Genomic DNA, 20,070 nt, shown 5'->3' with positions numbered 1-20,070 from the left:
CACACACACACACACAGAGACAGACACACACACACACAGAGACAGACACACACACACAGAGACACACACACACAGAGACTCACACACACACACACACACACACACACAGAGACTCACACACACACACAGAGACTCACACACACACGTCAAATCCACTTTATCGTTCCGTGATTTGATGCTTTGATTAACTGGTCCGAGTCGTGTCGGCAGCTGCAGCCGCTAAGACGCCCACGGCGATCCAGAAGTGACTCACTGCGTTAGAACGGGTGTTGCGCTCAGATACGATCACATTTGATTTAATTGGCTGTGATTGGGAATTTGGGAAATATGGGAAGTGGCAAAGTCGACAGAAACAAAATAAGTCTGTGAAAAGCAGTTTCGGGGTCGTCTTTCCACTTTTCAACAACCGCAAGTCTAGTTTAGGTTGAAATAAACTCATAGTTTACGGATTTACACGTGAAGATACGTTGGCTCTATGCACGCTAAAAGTATTGCTTTTTTTAAATGGAGTCTGGTGGGTTTAGCGCTAGCGACTTCAGAGCTGTTTCTGGTGAAACATAAAAAGGTCTCAAAGAGGTTTTAAAAGGTCTACCTCTGAAGGGATCCTTCCTATAATGTAATCAGACACTTAGAATAATAATCTGAGTCTGTCAGCGGCTAAACGAGCACTATTGCACTATTAACTTAGATTATAGCTTGTTTCGCAGCTGCCGACTGCAGAGATCTTGTTTAATACTGGACCAATGTCAAAGATTGTTGTTCCCATCAGTCACTTAGACACAAAAAAAAAAAAAAAATAGGGACATAGGGTCCAGGACGAAAAAGAAAAAAACAGTAGTTACCCTTTAATACAGTACTACTTTAGCTACATTTAGCTTATAATACTTTCACTTAAGATAAAAAAGATCTGAATACTTCTTCCGAAACTGATAAGTCCATTACAAAATACTGAAAAACTCTTAAAGTTAACTTGCATGTTTTATTTCCTATATGAAGTCCCCAATAACCCAGAGAATATGTAAGATTAAATAAATAAAAGAAAACAAATGTTTTGAAGGATTTCAGGACTTTTACTTGTAGTGGTGTATCTTCACAGTGTAGTATTGGTGCTTTTTACTGCAGTAAAGGATCTTAATACTCCTTCCACCGCTGTCAACAGTCACCTGAACGCAGCTCCAGCTCACGGACTAGCTTTACGTTATTTAGGTGAAAGGTTATAGTCCTCTTCATTAGTCACCTTCGTCTCAGTCTGACAGTTTTAAAACCCTCAAAGAAACAAGACTAGTTGTCAAACTATGTGCCAACAAGTTGACATAGATGTCATGGCTCAAAATGAGTCGGTAACGGTTATTTAACGTTTTTTAACGGCGCTAACTGACTGACCTTATTTAGCCGAGGAGCTAGCTAGCTAGCTAACTAACTAACTGTAACGTTAAGTAACGTTAAAATGTTTACCTTAAAGTTTACCACCGCGTTTCTTTCGTCAGTAACCAAAGCTGGCAACCATTTATATTTTCACCAACACGTTATTCAACGTCACGTTAGTTTCTTCGGGGTATTACTGTTTACGTAGCAAGCTAAGCTAACTAACGTTAGGTTTGATATTGCTCTATGATATTTCCAGTATTTATCCTTACGAAGCTAATATGCTACCGTTAACCTAGCTAGCTAAGGCAGGCACGTTTTGTTTATTATTATAATTTTTTCTCTCTACATGTACTCACCTTTCCTTGCTTTAAAAAGTGCAGCCATGGCTCCTTTCTCTTGGCTTCTGGTAGCAAACTATCTTTCAATGAGTTTGACTGAGGCGTTATGAAGCACGCTGCTGCATTTACGTGCTGTCGAAATTATGGAAGTTGGGACGTTAAGTTAGTTCAAACTGCATTTATTTTTGTTTAAGAGTCAATTTCCGTCGTGTACTAATAGACTACTACGGAAGAGGACGTGAGGACACATGTGAAAAATGTATTTGAGTTCTGATTTTTTATAAGTCTTAATTCTGAGTTTTTAGTCAAAGTTCAGATTTTTGTCTCATAATTCTTACATTAAACTCAGAATTTTGACTTTAAACTCAGAACTATAACCCACTTTAACACATCACAAGTGACCCCTAATTTTTCTTCCGTAAAATACACTAATATAGAAATGCAACTGTATTATTTCATAACTCTCGAGCACCGATGGAGGAACTTCCGAGGATCGGTGAAGGCAAAACATGGCCCAGATTTAGTAGCATATGTCAGGTAAACTCTCTTTCATTCAATTCAGTATAAGTCTCCTAATTATTTTCTCTCTGATAAAGGACTGATAAAATCCTAGCCAGGCTCTTAAAAGCGAAGACAGTAAAATAATAATTCATATTGATGTATTATTAAATCACAAAGGAACATTACTACCCCACCTGCTGTTTCTTTTCTGGTATAACTACTATGAAATAAATACCTGGAGTTTTTCTTTCCCAATCCGATACCAGTGCGTAAAAAAGAATTATATACATATTTATTCTTTTAACTGCTGTATAACCCTGTATGGATACGATGGACGTCCTGTTATTATTTAGTTTGACAGTCAGTCATAACGGAAAAAAAAAATAAACAAACTACATTAGGTTTTTTTTCAGGGCTAATTTGTGTGGTATTGGATCGGTGCATAAACTTGCATACTCGCTGATAGTAGAAACACGTTTTTATTTTTTATAAATGTTTTCCGTTGCGCTTCCGTTGTCTCAATCGTTTGGTGTAAGCTGGTCATAAAAATCAAACGCTTTTGATTTTGTCGGAAGTTTGAAGTCTTGGCAGTAAAATTTTCTAGTCTGTGACTTAAAGTGCTCATATTTATGCTCATTTTCCGGTTAATAATTGTATTTATAGGTTGTACCAGAATAGGTTTACATGGTTTAATTTTCAGAAAACACCATATTTTTGTTGTACTGCACATTGCTGCAGCTCCTCTTTTCACCCTGTGTGTTGAGCTCTCTGTTTTAGATACAGAGTGAGACATCTCACTGCTGTTCCATCTTTGTTGGGAGTCGCACATGCTCAGTAGCTAGGTAAGGACTACTAGCCAGTCAGAAACAGAGTGAGGGTGTGCCCTGACAGTACCTAGGTAAGGACTACTAGCCAGTCAGAAGCAGAGTATGAGGGCGAGCCCTGACAGTACCTAGGTAAGGACTACTAGCCAGTCAGAAGCAGAGTATGAGGGCGTGCCCTGACAGTGCCTAGGTAAGGACTACTAGCCAGTCAGAAGCAGAGTATGAGGGCGAGCCCTGACAGTACCTAGGTAAGGACTACTAGCCAGTCAGAAGCAGAGTATGAGGGCGTGCCCTGACAGTACCTAGGTAAGGACTACTAGCCAGTCAGAAGCAGAGTATGAGGGCGAGCCCTGACAGTACCTAGGTAAGGACTACTAGCCAGTCAGAAGCAGAGTATGAGGGTGAGCCCTGACAGTACCTAAGTAAGGACTACTAGCCAGTCAGAAGCAGAGTATGAGGGTGTACCATGCTAGCAGCTAGGTGAGCATTATAACGTGTGTTCCAAAGTGACCACGTTGGTCTCTGAAGTAAAGGCTGGACTACAACAGAGCTGTTTGGAGCAGTTGGTGAACAGTGTTTTCTGGTGGAGATGGTAAGTCCCTTTGGGGGGGACTTTGGGCTTTTTCACTTTGTAAACCTATAATGTGCACAAAAAAATATATATAACACAATAAAGGAAAGGGGAAAAGCATAATATGAGCACTTTAAAACTGAGAAATGAGATTGTCTTTAGATGTGAGATGGTGTCAGACTATTTTCTAGAGTTTTCTAGAGTTTTCTAGTGTATGCTAGGCATTAAAGCAGCAAAAAACCCAACTTTTGAAATGACTCGAATGTGCATATATGTTTTTTTTTTCTCCGTCCATGTATTTATTTATTTATTTCTACTGAATGTAAAGAGCCCACTATGTTTTCACTGGGCTTAACATTCATTTGTGTAACGTCATCATTTAATTACCTTATATATGTTATCCCAAAACTATTCATATTTACTTAAAGTGAGTCTATAATAATATATTTATCACATCCCATTTGATGCTTCCATTCTCCTGTGTAGCTTTTTTTAACCCTACACAAAAAAGAAATTAGGCTACTGTCTTTTTATTTTTGGTTTTAAAAGAATATGCCACAATAATAATTTTGTTATACTAAAGATAATGTAAAAAAATAGCTGCAAAAGCAACACAAAAATGAATACAAACTTTAACTTTAAGGTCCCAACAAACTACCTGCACATCATTGCTTCTTACAGGAACATTTCCCAAAAATGGTAACACTTTACTTGAAGGTATCTACATAAGGGTGACGTGACACTGTCATGACCACATGAACTCTAACCTTAACCATAACTTGTCATGACAAAAACCGAATGACACTTACTAAAAGAAGCGTTATGTCTTAAAGGTCCCATGGCATGAACATTTCACTTTATGAGGTTTTTTAACATTAATATGAGTTCCCCCAGCCTGCCTATGGCCCCCCAATGGCTAGAAATGGTGATAGGTGTAAACCAAGCCCTGGGTATCCTGCTCTGCCTTTGAGAAAATGAAAGCTCAGATGGACCAATCAGGAATCTTCTCTTTATGAGGGACCACTAAGGTCTATATAAAAGAGACTTCAGATACAGTATTAGGGGACCACTAAGGTCTATATAAAAGAGACTTCAGATACAGTATTAGGGGACCACTAAGGTCTATATAAAAGAGACTTCAGATACAGTATTAGGGGACCACTAAGGTCTATATAAAAGAGACTTCAGATACAGTATTAGGGGACCACTAAGGTCTATATAAAAGAGACTTCAGATACAGTATTAGGGGACCACTAAGGCCTATATAAAAGCATCCAAAGAGCACCATGTCATGGGACCTTTAAACGTTTATGACTTGTTTATAATGTTTATGACACGTTCATGACAGTGTCATGTCACTCTTATGTAGATACTTTCAAGTACAGTGTAACCCCAAAACATGAGAGTGGCTTTTGTATAGAAAGAATAAAGGATAATCCAGCCAGGAAAGGTTTCAGGTTTTTAACAACATGTTTATTTTTTTAGCACCATAAAAAGTCAGTGATTGTTGTCCCGTTTATTTGCTCTCATTCTGTCTTTCCTTTGGGATGGAGCGATGATGATGGTGGTGGTGGGGATTTAGGAAAGGATGGGCGTTTGGAGAAATAAAAAGGCTGAGAGGGCTGTGTGGCTACAACAGCACCAGGCGGCCAGTGGGTGTCATATCATTCACTTGCTGGCGGAGGTGAAGGTGAAGCATCCTCTCTGGTGGAACTGCATGTCCCTGATACGACGCATGGACTGGATCTGGGGCTGGTAGGCACAGAAGTCGTTGTAGTGTCTGTAGTCACCGCACTCAAACAGGTACTGGTAGCCTCTGTATCCGGGGTACTGGTAACCCACCCAACTGAGAGGCACACATGGAGAGGGGCGGAGAGTTAACGCTGAGTGTCAGTATCACTTAAATCTCATAGTTTTTTACAGTCTCAAAGTTTATATCGGCTCCCGGTTTGTTTTTGAATCGATTTTAAGACTCTAATGTTTGTTTTTACGGCCATTAACGGTCATAGATTAGGTTTTAATGGTCCCTGAAGTGGTTCTAGTGTGTGGTCCTTCGGGTGACCCGAAGGACCACACAAGGGTTATGTGCTTCCGTTTATTTTGTTGAGAATTGCTCTCTAAACCCTGTCTCTTGTAAAGTAAGTAAGTAAAGTTTGTTTCTAGAGCACATCTAAACACAGTTCAAGCTGACCAAAATTCTGTACAAACAAGCACTAATGTGCTGTATTAACCCTTGTTTTGTCAAAACAAGTTAAAGAGGTTAGATAAAGCCCATGGTGTTTTCATTGAGGAGGCTCTAGAGGTTCTCAAGAAATGTTGGTTGGGCATCAATGACTAGTGTTAAGTTAGGGTTTTTCGTGGCTGATAATTTGCTTTTGGGAGTGTCAAACACTTCATTTCCTGCATTCTGATAAATTTTCTATGCACCAAATTATGGTGGAAACATCTTTATCAATGTGAAGGAAAATACAGGTGACAATTCAAAATGTAACAACATGGCATAGGCAAATCCAGAGGTTTTATAAATTTGTTCTATTGTTATTGTGAGCTTCTACTCACAATAACAATAAGTCTGTTTGATAAGAGATTTAATAAGCCCAGGGTATTTAGTGGCGATTGAGGAGGTCCATTAGGGAGTTATAGGTATCATTAAGAGCACTTAGAAAGTCCTTTACTATGTTCTGTTGGGATTGGAGATGTTATAATGGTCCTTCGGGAGTTTCTAGGGGTAATCAAAGAGATATTAATTGCCATTGAGAAGGTTCTAGGGGTCCTGTAAGACGTTCAAGAAGCCCAGGATGTTTAGTTGTTATTGAGGAAGTTCTGTAAATACATTTGACTATTTATTCTCTTTACTTATGTTAATTCTTTTTGGGTTTATCTTTAGAGTGTCTTGGACTTTTTCTCCTGTCCCTTGCTGCCGCAACACTGTGAATTTCCCCCGTTGTGGGATTAATAATAAAGGGTTTTGAATCTTGAATCAAGTGGTCTTTCTAGTCCGTTGTGGTTGTTGAGGATAGGGCTGGGCAATATATCGATATTATATCGATATCGTAATATAAGACTAGATATCATCTTAGATTTTGTGTATCGTAAAATTGTAATATGGTAAGTGTGGTCTTCTCCTGGTTTTAAAAGCTGCGTTAAAGTAAAATGACATACTTTTCTGAACTTAGCAGACTGTTCTAGCTGTTCTATTATTTGCCTTTACCCACTTAGTCATTACATTTACATGTCTCGTGATAATTTATAAAAAAATCTCATTGTATAAATAACATTTTGTTAAAGCACCAATTGTCGTTGATGAATATCATCGCAATATCGACATCGAGGTATTTAGTCAAGAATATCGTGATATTTAATTTTCTGCATATCACCCAGCCCTAGTTGAGGATGTGTTATTGGACATTTTTATGAGATTTTTTCGGGATCCTCTAGGTGGCTGAGGATCTATGAAGCTGTTCTGGAGGCTCGTGGTCGAAATACACTTGTGTATTTCACTGTGAGACTTTGGAAGCCATAAAATAACTACAAATACACAATTTAAAAAAATAAAACAGCATGCAGTCAGCTTTAAGCTTTGTGATGACATGCCACCCTACTTCTCATGAACAAACTACTTTGTAGTGTGACTCTGGTAAACCCCCAGCAGCTTCCTCCGAAGCAAAACAACATTTGCAGTACACAGGAGAACCATTTCTCATTATATATGAAAAACCGAGCAGATGGATTTACTCTCAGGCTGCATCGCAAAGTCTTTGGTCATAACCACGCATCTTAAAAACACTTGATGCTCCACTGAATTCATTCTTTCATGGTGCTCTGGTGTACTCACGCTCCTCCAGGGACCCTCACGCTGCCCACTCTGTCGCAGAAGCCATGCGCCCAGAGGGTTGGCACATCATCCTCCTGGATCTCCATCTTGTTGCCCTTGAAGTCGGAGAGCTCATACAGGCAGATCTTGTGCTCCATGCTGTCCTGCAGGGGGGGAATTAAGAATTTATGTTACATCAACTTCCAGGCTGTTCCCATTAAGCGTTCGTACATATCGCTACGATAAGTAAAGCACCGTATTTCGTATAGGGCTGTCCTCAACTAAAGATATTCTTAGTCGACTAACACTTATACAATTTTGTCGACTAATCGATTAGTTGATTTAATTGACAGAGCTGTGCGCTTTGAGAGGTGGTTAAGACTAGAAAAGCACAATATAAATGTAGTTAATTAACCATCTGTAAAACTAAGTTTCTCCACAATTAATCCTGCAAAAGCACCACTTTAAATCTTGTGTTTACCATAAATGTGCTCAGAAGTTTCTTGGAAATGAGTAATTAAGCATGAATAAGCATAAAAAATGACTGATCGACCAAAGAAATCTTAGTCGACTAAGACCAAAACGACCGATTAGTCGACTTATCAACTAAGAGGTGCCAGCCCTAATTTCGTATGTATTCCACGTATTTATTACTGTGTGCACCACATTGACTGCTGCTGTGTAAGACTGCTCTGGTTCTCATAAAACACAGCGCTTTCAAACCAGGTTGAGTGGAGTTCACATCCCGGCTTTCACCCATGAAACACGTGTTCATTCCCGGGATTGTTTTAATCCAAACCACAAACTTTTTCCTAAACTTAACTAGTCGTTTTGGTGTCTAAACTTAACTGTCGTTGCCGCGTGATGCTCACTTTTTGTCGGCGAAACTCAACTGCCACAGCCTCTGAAAGGCCCGTCATCTCGCAGTGCTCTGTACCCGGCTCACAGTAACCTTGGCTAAATTCAACTGTAAAGACTGTTAAACTTGTCTAATTTTGTAGGATATCATATGAGTTGTTGTGCATAAGTTTTAGTACGATATCATGAGAATATACTTAGAGTGCTGCCAATGCAGAGCTGAGCTACACAAGCTGAGTTTAAAGTATCCTAAAATAGGATCTCAGAGAAGCAAAATTGTCTCTAGAGATAAGTCAATCAGTCAATCGGTTAATAGTTTCAGTTCAAATATCTCTGATGGAAACATTTCTTTCACTACTTATTTCTTTCATTCCTTTCATTACTTATTCAATATTTTAAGAGTATAAATTCCTAGTCTTAAATAATCTTTTTTGTTTGTTTAGTGTAACTTTTCCGATACATTTCATGCCTTCCCTCACAAGATTTCGCATCTAAAAGTAGCACTTTCCTTTAATGCCTTCATATAAAGATAGGGATTGCGCAATCAATTGAATTGTGATCGTGATTTCGGCTCCTAGCTATCACAAGAGCAACGTAATCGAGAAAAACAATTAAAGTTTTTTTTGCAAGTCTTAGTTTGTCTTGTGTTTTGAACGACACTCGCACTTTCGCCCCTCCCAAACGCAAAAAACTCACTCAGCCAACATTTAAATATATATATATATATATATATTTAACATTAATAATTGTAAGGGGAATTTTGAAAAGTTCATACGGGAAAAAGTAAACGGGCAATCTCACAGTTCTAGGTGTTTTCACGGTTGAGTTGTTTAACGGTTTCCCTGTTTTTTAAGTTCAATAAATGCCTTGTCAACAATTGCATTTACCTGATGAAGGTCTGAGACCGAAACGTTGTATTTGTCTTCTAAATAAATTATTGCTAATTGCTTGCATAATGGTCAGTGTGCGGAATTTTCTCAAAAGATTTTGATCTGCTACCTTTGATCATATCCTAAGCACCTGCCCGACAAAAGAGGTGTTGCAAGAAAGCTTTCCTAAGTTCAATAAATGCAACATCTTTCCAAAAGTGAGCCACTAATCGTGGTAAATAATCGTGATTATGATTATGATTTTTGTCGCCCTAATATAGGATGATATTCATGCAGCGTTGTTTCACTGTACCATGCGGACGGGCCTGAGGGACATGAGGCAGTCACTGCGGTAGGAGTTGCTCCAGGTGTCCCAGCGAGGATACTCTCCCTTCTCCAGGATGAACATCTCCCCACGGAAGTTAGTCTGCTCATAGGCAACAAAGCTGGAGGAGGGCCGTCCGCCGGGCGCAGAAGGGGTTGCAGAGGGACAGGAGAGGAGAATTAGAGGAAAGATAACAAGTGAAACATACGCGTCAATATACCGAGCCTGTGTGTCCACTTACGGGCCGCACTCCACAATGATACTACGCACTCTATCCATGCCACGGTCACACACGTTCATACACTCATTCTGGACCTCGATCATCCTGCCCTGGAAGTTCTCCTGGTCGAACATCATGATCTGCACACAGAGGAAAACATCACAGGTTATCACAGCATGTCCCCCCAAAAAACCCCCAACAAAACAGGGCTTTCTTACATTTCAGTAAAAAGCTACATGCTCTCCCCAGAGCCGCTGCAAAACACACAGACTTTCTAAATATTCTTTCAAAAACGTGACTCTAGGGCTGCAAGTAAAGACTACTTTCATTGTCGAATGTGGGGATTATTTTCAAGATGAATGGATTAGTTTGTTTGGTCTCTAAAATGTCAGAAAATGGTGAAAAATGTAGATCAGTGTTTCCCCCAAAAAGCCCAAGACAACGTCCTCAAATGTCTTGTTTTTGTCCACAACTCAAAGATATTCAGTTTACTTTCCCAGAGGAGAGAAGACACTAGAACAATATTCACATTTAACAAGCTGACATCACAGAAGTTAAGCTCTTTTCCCATAAAAATTGACTCGATTCATCAATCATCAAAACAGTTGGTGATTAATTTAATAGTTGGCATTAATCGATTCATCGTTGCCGTTTCATGAATTCTTTCCAAGCATGAACTCCTTCAACTCTAAATCGGCCTCAAGAATCAGTGTCGGAAAGTGTATTTAATCAAGTATTTTCCTTTTATGCTACTTTGTAGGAATGGGCGATCTGGAGAAAATCAAATATCACGATATTTTGGACCAAATACCTCGATATCGATGCCACAACGATATTGTAGTGTTGACTATTGGTGCTTTCACAAAATATTTACACAATGAGATTTTAGATAAATAATCATCAGTAATGTGGATATAATGACTAAGTGGGTAAAGGCAAATAATAGAACAGTTACAACAGTCTGGTAAGTTCAGAAAAGTACATCACTTTACTGTAACGCAGCCTTTATAACCAGGAAAAGACAACACCTTATGCCTTATTACGATATTACAATATCCAAAATCTAAGACGATATCTAGTCTCATATCACGATATCGATATTAATATCAATATATTGCCCAGCTGTACTACTTTATACTTGTACTCTGCCACATTTCAGTGGGAAATATTCTACTTTAATTCATTCATTGGAATACAAAGAAACTAAATCTAAGTAATGTCAAGCAAAAAGCTGCCTTTTAAAGTGTCTGTTCACTTTAAGTCACAAAGATTTTTGGGTTGAATAAACCATGTCCCTGTCACTCAACTCTACAATTCTTTTTTTTGAAATGATAACGGCACTTACAGATTTACAAAGTAGTACAACATGTACCAGGGTGTTTCATTACTTAAGATTGAATCAAAGTTATGGTTTTTCTTTTATTTCAAAACTAATCGATTAATCTTCGCAGCTCTATATGACTCTAAATGAATCTAAAATTGGCCTTTAATAATCAGTAGCTTTTACTTAAGTCATATTTTTTTAATGCAGAACTTTTACTTGTAACAGATTATTCCTCCTCTGTGGTATTAAAAACCTAATCTTTGCAGCTCTGGGCAGTTTTCTGCCTGTCTGGATGGGAGGATATGTTCTTATGTTGCGCTTTAAATAAATCAGAGACTCACTCTGTAGGATCCCATGCCGGGCTCTCCGGTCTTGGTGGCCTTGCTGGAGGCAGCAGGGGCGGGGGCTCCCTTATCCTTGGCGTCGGTGCCCTGGCTGGAGGCGGACTTGGCAGTCTGAGACATGGTGAGGGGCTTCAGGAGAGTCTGGGGAGAGATGGACAGAAATAGAGGTGTCAATGGAAAGTGACAGCCTGGCAGACGGAGAAAGTGAAGGAGAAGAAATGTGGCTCAGAGGGGTAGTAGATACAGTATGTTTGTGGGGTTTGGATTAAAACTAGGGCTGCCACGAATGATTGTTTTCTTTAATCGATTAATGTTTGGGCTATAAAATGTCAGAAAATATGAATAAATGTCACTCCCAGTTCCTCGAAGTCCAAGTTGTGTTGAATTATCAGTCCACAACCCAAAGCTGTTCAGTTTAATATGATATAAATCGAAGAGAAAGCAGGAAATCTTCATATTTGAGTGACTGAAGACAACATTTTCTGCCCTTCAATGTGAAAAATTGACAATTGCCAATTGTTTGGTATATCAAATGTCAGTGAATAATTAAAAAAAAAAAACAATGTCACCCGATGTCTTTAAATGTCTTGTTTTGTAGGTCCAAAAATCTAAAGATATTTAGATATGATATAAAACAGAGAAAAGCAGGAAACCGCCATATTTTAAAGGCTTAAAAACAGCATTTTCTGCCATGAAAAATCTACTCTAACGATTAATCCAATCATCAATTGGTCTATAAAATGTCAACAAATTGTGAAAAATGTCGCTTGATGTTTTTAAATGTATAGTTTTGTCAGTCCAACACCCTAAAATATTCAGTTTGATGTGATATAAAACAGAGAAAAAGCAAAAAAAAATCTCCATATTTGAGGCTGAAAACAGGATTTTCTGTCGTTTTTTTGCCTGAAAGATTACTTGACTATGGAAAACGTTGCCTGTTATTTTCCTATCGATCGACTTATCGTTGCAGCTCTAACCAAAAACACGAATGTTGTGTTTATGTGGGGGTTATTTGGGCCCTTGTGTTTGGGCTTCCCCCCACCCAGGCTGAGGGTGTTTTGCCCGGGTGTGTTGGGCTGGGAGAGGGCCCTGGCTCTGGATGTTCTGCTGTGTGTGTCTGTGTGTCCTTACCTGCGTTAGTAAAGCTTGCAGTGCCGTGTGTGGGAGGCTGGCTCGTGCTGGTGCCTCCAACACTCGACCCCAAGCTTTTATACTCTGGCAAAGGCCAAACGTAGAGGCTCACAGCACAATAGAAAGCCCGTCGTCATCACAGTTGGCCCGTGCCAAAGCCAGCGGGTCATCGCATAGCCTGGAAACGCAGTCGGCCCCCCTGGCTTGCCTGTAAGCATTTTGCTATCAAAAGAAAACCCCTGACTAAGGCATTTTCCCCCCCTGTGTGTTGGGCTGGTAGGGCTGTAAGCTATGGTTGCATGTAGAGAGGAGGAATGCAAAGGTTCAGAGGGCACAAAGAGGTAATCCCTTCTTTATATTATCACCTACAGGGGAACACAGACACAGACACACAACGTACTCCCTGGAAAACAAAGATTTTAAGGGATAGTTGGATAATAATTTGGGCGCGCGATAAAAAAAGGGCTCTGGGTAGACTGCGGTGTTCATTTATAAGATTTTTTTTCTACGTTTATTTTATTAAAGGATGAGGCTGGAGATGATCCAAATCTTTGTTGTTATCAATAAATCCCATGAAAAGACCAAAACCAACTATGTGTTAGCGTGTCTTTTTAAATACTCTCTGGCTTCCTGTTCGTGTCTTTCAGCTACAACCTAACTGGTTCCTTCTGAAGACGTAAGTCTTTAAAAAAACGAACATTTTAAATCGTCCCTCCATCCCAAACATAGCGCTTCTTAGAGCTGCAACGATAAGTCGACCAATCGATAAGAAAAATAATTGCTGAATACTTTTAATAATCGATTAATCATTAAGGTCATTTTTCATGCTAAAATGGCAGAAAATGCTGTTTTTAGCCTCTCGTATATGGATATTTCCTGTCAATACAAGACATTTAAAGACATCACCTTGGACTTTAAGAAACTGGGAGCAACATTTTTCACTTTATTCTGACATTTTATAGACCAAACGATTGATCGTTAGAGTAATTTTTCATGCAAAAATGGCAGGAAATGTTTTTTTTAGCCTCCCAAATAAGGAGATTGTACCTGCTGAAGGTTCAGAGGTAGCCTCGTGAGACCGTCCTGATCTGGCGAGCTCCGGTTTTCCACTCGCAGATCAGTCTGGCATCTTGAGATAGAGAAAATTTGTTGCTGTTCGCCAAATGACCGACCAATCAAGGATGAGATGACCGTAGCTATCGCAGCAAGTTTGATCCGAATTAGAAAGTATTCCTTCATTGAAAGAAGAGCAAAAAAAAAACATCACTGGAAGCTTTTTTAATGGACCAGAGTATGGTAGGACCAGGCTAGTGTACCAGAGTCTGGTAGGAACAGGCTAATGGACCAGAGTCTGGTAGGACCAGGCTAATGTACCAGAGTCTGGTAGGACCAGGCTAATGTACCAGAGTCTGGTAGGACCAGGCTAATGGACCAGAGTCTGGTAGGACCAGGCTAGTGTACCAGAGTCTGGTAGGACCAGGCTAAATATTTTTGGGTTTAGGGCTGACAAAACAAGTGATTTAAAGACATCACCTTGGGTTTTGAGAAACTGGGAGTGACATTTCCCCTTTTTTCTGATATTCATACACCTGATAGTGGAACAGTGACACAGGGCTACAGAAAACCACTGGACTTGATGAGCTTTCTATTTACTCAGGTTTTTACAGGAACGGGACAGTTGGGTTTAGATAAAGAAGAACGGGACAGTTGGGTTTAGGTAAAGAAGAACGGGACAGTTGGGTTTAGATAAAGAAGAACGGGACAGTTGGGTTTAGGTAAAGAAGAACGGGACAGTTGGGTTTAGATAAAGAAGAACGGGACAGTTGGGTTTAGGTGAAGAAGAACGGGACAGTTGGGTTTAGGTGAAGAAGAACGGGACAGTTGGGTTTAGGTAAAGAAGAACGGGACAGTTGGGTTTAGGTAAAGAAGAACGGGACAGTTGGGTTTAGATAAAGAAGAACGGGACAGTTGGGTTTAGATAAAGAAGAACGGGACAGTTGGGTTTAGGTAAAGAAGAACGGGACAGTTGGGTTTAGGAGAAGAAGAACGGGACAGTTGGGTTTAGGTAAAGAAGAACGGGACAGTTGGGTTTAGGTAAAGAAGAACGGGACAGTTGGGTTTAGGAGAAGAAGAACGGGACAGTTGGGTTTAGGTAAAGAAGAACGGGACAGTTGGGTTTAGGAGAAGAAGAACGGGACAGTTGGGTTTAGGTGAAGAAGAACAGGACAGTTGGGTTTAGGAGAAGAAGAACGGGACAGTTGGGTTTAGGAGAAGAACAGGACAGTTGGGTTTAGGTGAAGAAGAACAGGACAGTTGGGTTTAGGAGAAGAAGAACGGGACAGTTGGGTTTAGGAGAAGAACAGGACAGTTGGGTTTAGGTAAAGAAGAACGGGACAGTTGGGTTTAGGAGAAGAAGAACGGGACAGTTGGGTTTAGGAGAAGAACAGGACAGATGGGTTTAGGTGAAGAAGAACGGGACAGTTGGGTTTAGGTGAAGAAGAACAGGACAGTTGGGTTTAGGAGAAGAACGGGACAGTTGGGTTTAGGAGAAGAACGGGACAGTTGGGTTTAGGTGAAGAAGAACAGGACAGTTGGGTTTAGGAGAAGAACAGGACAGTTGGGTTTAGGAGAAGAACAGGACAGTTGGGTTTAGGAGAAGAACAGGACAGTTGGGTTTAGGTGAAGAAGAACAGGACAGTTGGGTTTAGGTGAAGAAGAACAGGACAGTTGGGTTTAGGAGAAGAACAGGACAGTTGGGTTTAGGTAAAGAAGAACGGGACAGTTGGGTTTAGGAGAAGAACAGGACAGTTGGGTTTAGGAGAAGAACGTTTGGGTTTAGGAGAAGAACAGGACAGTTGGGTTTAGGAGAAGAACAGGACAGTTGGGTTTAGGAGAAGAACAGGACAGTTGGGTTTAGGAGAAGAACGGGACAGTTGGGTTTAGGAGAAGAACAGGACAGTTGGGTTTAGGAGAAGAACAGGACAGTTGGGTTTAGGAGAAGAACAGGACAGTTGGGTTTAGGTGAAGAAGAACGGGACAGTTGGGTTTAGGAGAAGAAGGTGGAGGCATGGCTGGCTCAAAATTTCCTCTATTTAAATGGCGATAAGATCGAGGTCATTGTTTTTAGCCCGAGTGAAAGGTCCCAGTGTACAAGCCTAGATTTGGGGAGTCTTTCTGCTTTTAATTCTGCAGGAGTGCGGAACCTGGGTGTTCTTGTGGACCAGTCGTTAAAATTTGATAAACATATTTCATCGGTAATCAGTTCCGGTTTCTTCCAACTTCGCCTACTGTCTAAAATCAAAGGCTTTCTCACCGGCAGAACTCTGGAAATGGCGGTTCATGCGTTCATCACGTGCCGGCTAGATTACTGCAATTCACTCTACTGTGGTATATCTGGCTCCCAAATTGCCCGTCTTCAGTTAGTTCAAAATGCTGCGGCCAGACTTATTTTTAACTGTCGCAAATATGACCATATCACCCCTATCCTCAAATCTCTACACTGGTTGCCCGTTCAACACAGAATAGATTTCAAAATCCTGCTCTTTGTCTTCAAATCTCTACATAACTTTCTACTAAAGCTCCCGTTTACCTATCCAAACTCATTCATTCGTACACTCCTACCAGAAGCCTAAGATCACACGACCAGGCTCTGCTGGTAGCCCCTCGTGCCAGACTAAAGCAGAGAGGGGAGGCAGGGCCTTGTCTGTGGAACAACCTGCCTCTAGAGATTAGAACAGCCCCCAACCTCGCTATCTTCAAGTCGTTGGTAAAAACCTACTTATTCTCATTAGCATATTGATTTCCTATTTGAGTTGTCCTTCTTTTGTATATTTGAGTAAGTGTTTTAAGGTTGCTCTTAGCCTTGTTGTTTTTATTATGTGTTTTACGCTCTGTCTTGCTGGTTTTATGTTTTTTATGCTAGCTCTGTAAAGCACTTTGGTCTGTCTAGCGGCTGTTTAAATGTGCTATATAAATAAATGAACTTGAACTTGAACTAGAAGAACAGTTGGGTTTATGAAAAGAAGAACGGGACAGTTGGGTTTAGGTAAAGAAGAACGGGACAGTTGGGTTTAGATAAAGAAGAACGGGACAGTTGGGTTTAGGTAAAGAAGAACGGGACAGTTGGGTTTAGGTAAAGAAGAACGGGAACGTTGGGTTTAGGTAAAGAAGAACAGGACAGTTGGGTTTAGGAGAAGAAGAACGGGACAGTTGGGTTTAGGTAAAGAAGAACAGGACAGATGGGTTTAGGTACAGTTGGGTTTAGATGAAGAAGAACGGGACAGTTGGGTTTAGGTAAAGAAGAACGGGACAGTTGGGTTTAGGTAAAGAAGAACAGGACAGATGGGTTTAGGTACAGTTGGGTTTAGGTAAAGAAGAACGGGACAGTTGGGTTTAGGTAAAGAAGAACGGGACAGTTGGGTTTAGGTAAAGAAAAACGGGACAGTTGGGTTTAGGTAAAGAAGAACGGGACAGTTGGGTTTAGGAAAAGAAAAACGGGACAGTTGGGTTTAGGAAAAGAAAAACGGGACAGTTGGGTTTAGGAAAAGAAAAACGGGACAGTTGGGTTTAGGAAAAGAAAAACGGGACAGTTGGGTTTAGGTAAAGAAGAACGGGACAGTTGGGTTTAGGAAAAGAAAAACGGGAAAGTTGGGTTTAGGTAAAGAAGAACGGGACAGTTGGGTTTAGGTAAAGAAGAACGGGACAGTTGGGTTTAGGTAAAGAAGAACGGGACAGTTGGGTTTAGGGTTAGGGTTAGGGTTAGTAGTAGACACACCCATGATAAACAGACGTACCGGCAAACATTACCTTTATCTACTCTAATCGTTAACGCAACTGTGAAATGTCTGCCTGTAACACTATTTCCATGAAGCCTTTTTTTTAAGCTTTGACAAAACTATCTCTCATGTTTGTTCACACTCTCCAGCAAAATGCTTCTTCTACTCCCAGTATGGTGTCTCTGTCTGACCACATATTTAAGGCTGTTGACTCCCTGTGTAGCCTGGTTGACACCAGACCCTTCTCAGGTGTAACCAAAGGGCCATCCACACGGAAACACTTTTTGGTGTGAACGCACGTTTTGCATCGTTTGGACCGATCGTCCAAATGAATCCTGTAAACACACTTTTTTTAAAACCTGGTCCCAGGGTGAAAAAATTAAAAAACGGCGCCGTCGCGGCTTCATTTGGACGGTGAATTTGCATACTTGCGTATCGATTCAATATTCGACCTTACCCCGCGACGAGGTCTCATAACAACAACAACACCACCTACATAAACATGCATCCGTCCTAATGCCCACAACCAGAGCCATGTCTTTTTCTATCACTCTGCCCACAACGACACGGCACCTTAGCATATAACCAAGGGGGGTAAGATTCGCCTTCAGGCTCCATGCTAGCAGCAAACTACATATAGCCACGTATAGCCACGCTTTCCAAAAAAAAACAATTCTTCATCTTGTTTAAGACACAATTTTAATGAAACCTAGATTTTTTTTAATGGTATATGTTGTTTTTTTTACTCTCAAGTAGTTATAGTCTGATAGAACATTAAGAAGACCAATACCAAAAAAAAAAAAAAATCACCACAATTTTACCCATTCTCATCTGGTCACCCTAGGGTTTACCCAGGCTACTCCCTGTGGTCTGTCCATGAAGAATCACACACACTTGTTTGTTGAGGCAAACCTGCTCTTCCCAGCAGACCGCGTTGAACTGAAAGCGCAGCGTACGCAGTGGGCACGTAGCTAAAAACGACAGCTGTTGTGACGTCATTTAATGGCGTGCGCACCTCGTGCCCAGAACACCGCGGCGACCATAATCTTAGCTGTACGCAGTGACGACAGTTAAGTTTAGACACCAAAACGTCTTGTTAAGATTAGAAAAAAACTATTGTGGTTTGGGTTAAAAACAGCGGTCCCCTTTAGTTGTTTTTTTTTTTTCCATACAAACTGTATTGAAAGTTCTTTACATACATGATAGGGCATCGTACAGTACTGAGGAGTTTATCACCAGACAACAGACCAGCGTTTAATTACAATCAACAAAAATAAAACAAGGAACTAGGAGTTTATGCGAGCTTTAGGTCATCAATTCGTACAGAGCTTCAAAGCATTTTTCTTCTTCATTACCTTCAGAGACAAGAAATATTGACACAACAAATTATGAAAAGTGTAAAAGGGTGGTTGTGTATTCAGGAATCTACATTTATGTAAAGAAATTGCAGTCCCCCTTGGGTAGCACTACCAGGACATGAACACCTTTTCCTGGGTGAAAGTCTTGTGTTTTCTCCTTAACTTCTTCAGGACATGAACACCTGTTTCCTGGGTGAAAGTCTTGTGTTTTCTCCTTAACTTCTTCCGGACATGAACACCTGTTTCCTGTGTGAAAGTCTTGTGTTTTCTCCTTAACTTCTTCCGGGACATGAACGCCTGTTTCCTGGGTGAAAGTCTTGTGTTTTCTCCTTAACTTCTTCCGGGACATGAACACCTGTTTTGTGGGTGAAAGTCTTGTTTTCTCCTTAACTTCTTCAGGACATGAACGCCTGTTTCCTGGGTGAAAGTCTTGTGTTTTCTCCTTAACTTCTTCCGGGACATGAACGCCTGTTTCCTGGGTGAAAGTCTTGTGTTTTCTCCTTAACTTCTTCCGGGACATGAACACCTGTTTTGTGGGTGAAAGTCTTGTTTTCTCCTTAACTTCTTCCAGGACATGAACACCTGTTTCCTGGGTGAAAGTCTTGTGTTTTCTCCTTAACTTCTTCCAGGACATGAACACCTGTTTCCTGGGTGAAAGTCTTGCGTTTTCTTCTTAACTTCTTCCGGTACATGAACACCTGTTTCCTGGGTGAAAGTCTTGTGTTTTCTCCTTAACTTCTTCCGCGACATGAACACCTGTTTACTGGGTGAAAGTCTTGTGTTTTCTCCTTAACTTCTTCCGGGACATGAACACCTGTTTCCTGGGTGAAAGTCTTGTGTTTTCTCCTTTACTTCTTCCAGGACATGAACACCTGTTTCCTGGGTGAAAGTCTTGTGTTTTCTCCTTAACTTCTTCCGGGACATGAACACCTGTTTCCTGGGTGAAAGTCTTGTGTTTTCTCCTTAACTTCTTCCAGGACATGAACACCTGTTTCCTGGGTGAAAGTCTTGGGTTTTCTCCTTAACTTCTCCCAGGACATGAACGCTTGTTTCCTGGGTGAAAGTCTTGCGTTTTCTCCTTAACTTCTCCCAGGACATGAACGCCTGTTTCCTGGGTGAAAGTCTTGCGTTTTCTTCTTAACTTCTCCCAGGACATGAACGCCTGTTTCCTGGGTGAAAGTCTTGCGTTTTCTCCTTAACTTCTCCCAGGACATGAACGCCTGTTTCCTGGGTGAAAGTCTTGCGTTTTCTCCTTAACTTCTCCCAGGACATGAACGCCTGTTTCCTGGGTGAAAGTCTTGTGTTTTCTCCTTAACTTCTTCCGGGACATGAACACCTGTTTACTGGGTGAAAGTCTTGTGTTTTCTCCTTAACTTCTTCCAGGACATGAACACCTGTTTCCTGGGTGAAAGTCTTGGGTTTTCTCCTTAACTTCTTCCAGGACATGAAC

The 20,070-nt window shown here is 40.7% G+C and overlaps 2 protein-coding genes across 3 annotated transcripts in view; both read right to left on the bottom strand.

Annotated features, from left to right (window-relative positions):
• The window catches only part of acads (acyl-CoA dehydrogenase short chain), a 26,150-nt gene extending 24,321 nt beyond the window's left edge, over nt 1-1,829 (bottom strand). The window contains exon 1 of the mRNA XM_028601805.1: nt 1,725-1,829. Within this exon, the coding sequence (XP_028457606.1) occupies nt 1,725-1,752 (28 nt within the window). The 5' untranslated portion in view covers nt 1,753-1,829. The remainder of the gene's footprint in view (nt 1-1,724) is intronic.
• A 3,263-nt stretch (nt 1,830-5,092) lies between these two features.
• Nucleotides 5,093-11,477, bottom strand: crybb1 (crystallin, beta B1). 2 transcript variants are annotated; one of them, XM_028601889.1, is made up of 5 exons: nt 11,354-11,477; nt 9,710-9,828; nt 9,457-9,589; nt 7,438-7,580; nt 5,093-5,448 (listed from the first exon to the last, which is right to left on the bottom strand). In XM_028601889.1, exons 1-5 carry the CDS (start codon nt 11,474-11,476, stop codon nt 5,271-5,273), a joined length of 696 nt encoding a protein of 231 aa, XP_028457690.1. In that variant the 5' UTR covers nt 11,477; the 3' UTR covers nt 5,093-5,270. The 2 variants fall into 2 exon arrangements, with proteins under 2 accessions (XP_028457690.1, XP_028457691.1); XM_028601890.1 differs by lacking the exon at nt 11,354-11,477 and adding an exon at nt 9,907-9,951.
• Nucleotides 11,478-20,070: the final 8,593 nt, after the last annotated feature.

Source organism: Perca flavescens, chromosome 16, assembly GCF_004354835.1.
Source record: "Perca flavescens isolate YP-PL-M2 chromosome 16, PFLA_1.0, whole genome shotgun sequence".
Lineage (NCBI taxonomy): Eukaryota > Metazoa > Chordata > Actinopteri > Perciformes > Percidae > Perca > Perca flavescens.
The sequence above is the reverse complement of the archived record's forward strand: the minus strand, read 5'-3'. Positions and strand labels throughout refer to the sequence as shown.

Excerpts from the sequence above, each read along its gene's own strand:
- crybb1 (XM_028601889.1), bottom strand. The coding sequence starts at position 11,476 with ATGTCTCAGACTGCCAAGTCCGCCTCCAGCCAGGGCACCGACGCCAAG. Across the intron at positions 9,829-11,353 it reads CCGGCATGGGATCCTACAGA|ATCATGATGTTCGACCAGGA; the intron begins GTGAGTCTCTGA and ends CTCTGTGTGCAG. Across the intron at positions 9,590-9,709 it reads ATCATTGTGGAGTGCGGCCC|CTTTGTTGCCTATGAGCAGA; the intron begins GTAAGTGGACAC and ends GCCCTCCTCCAG.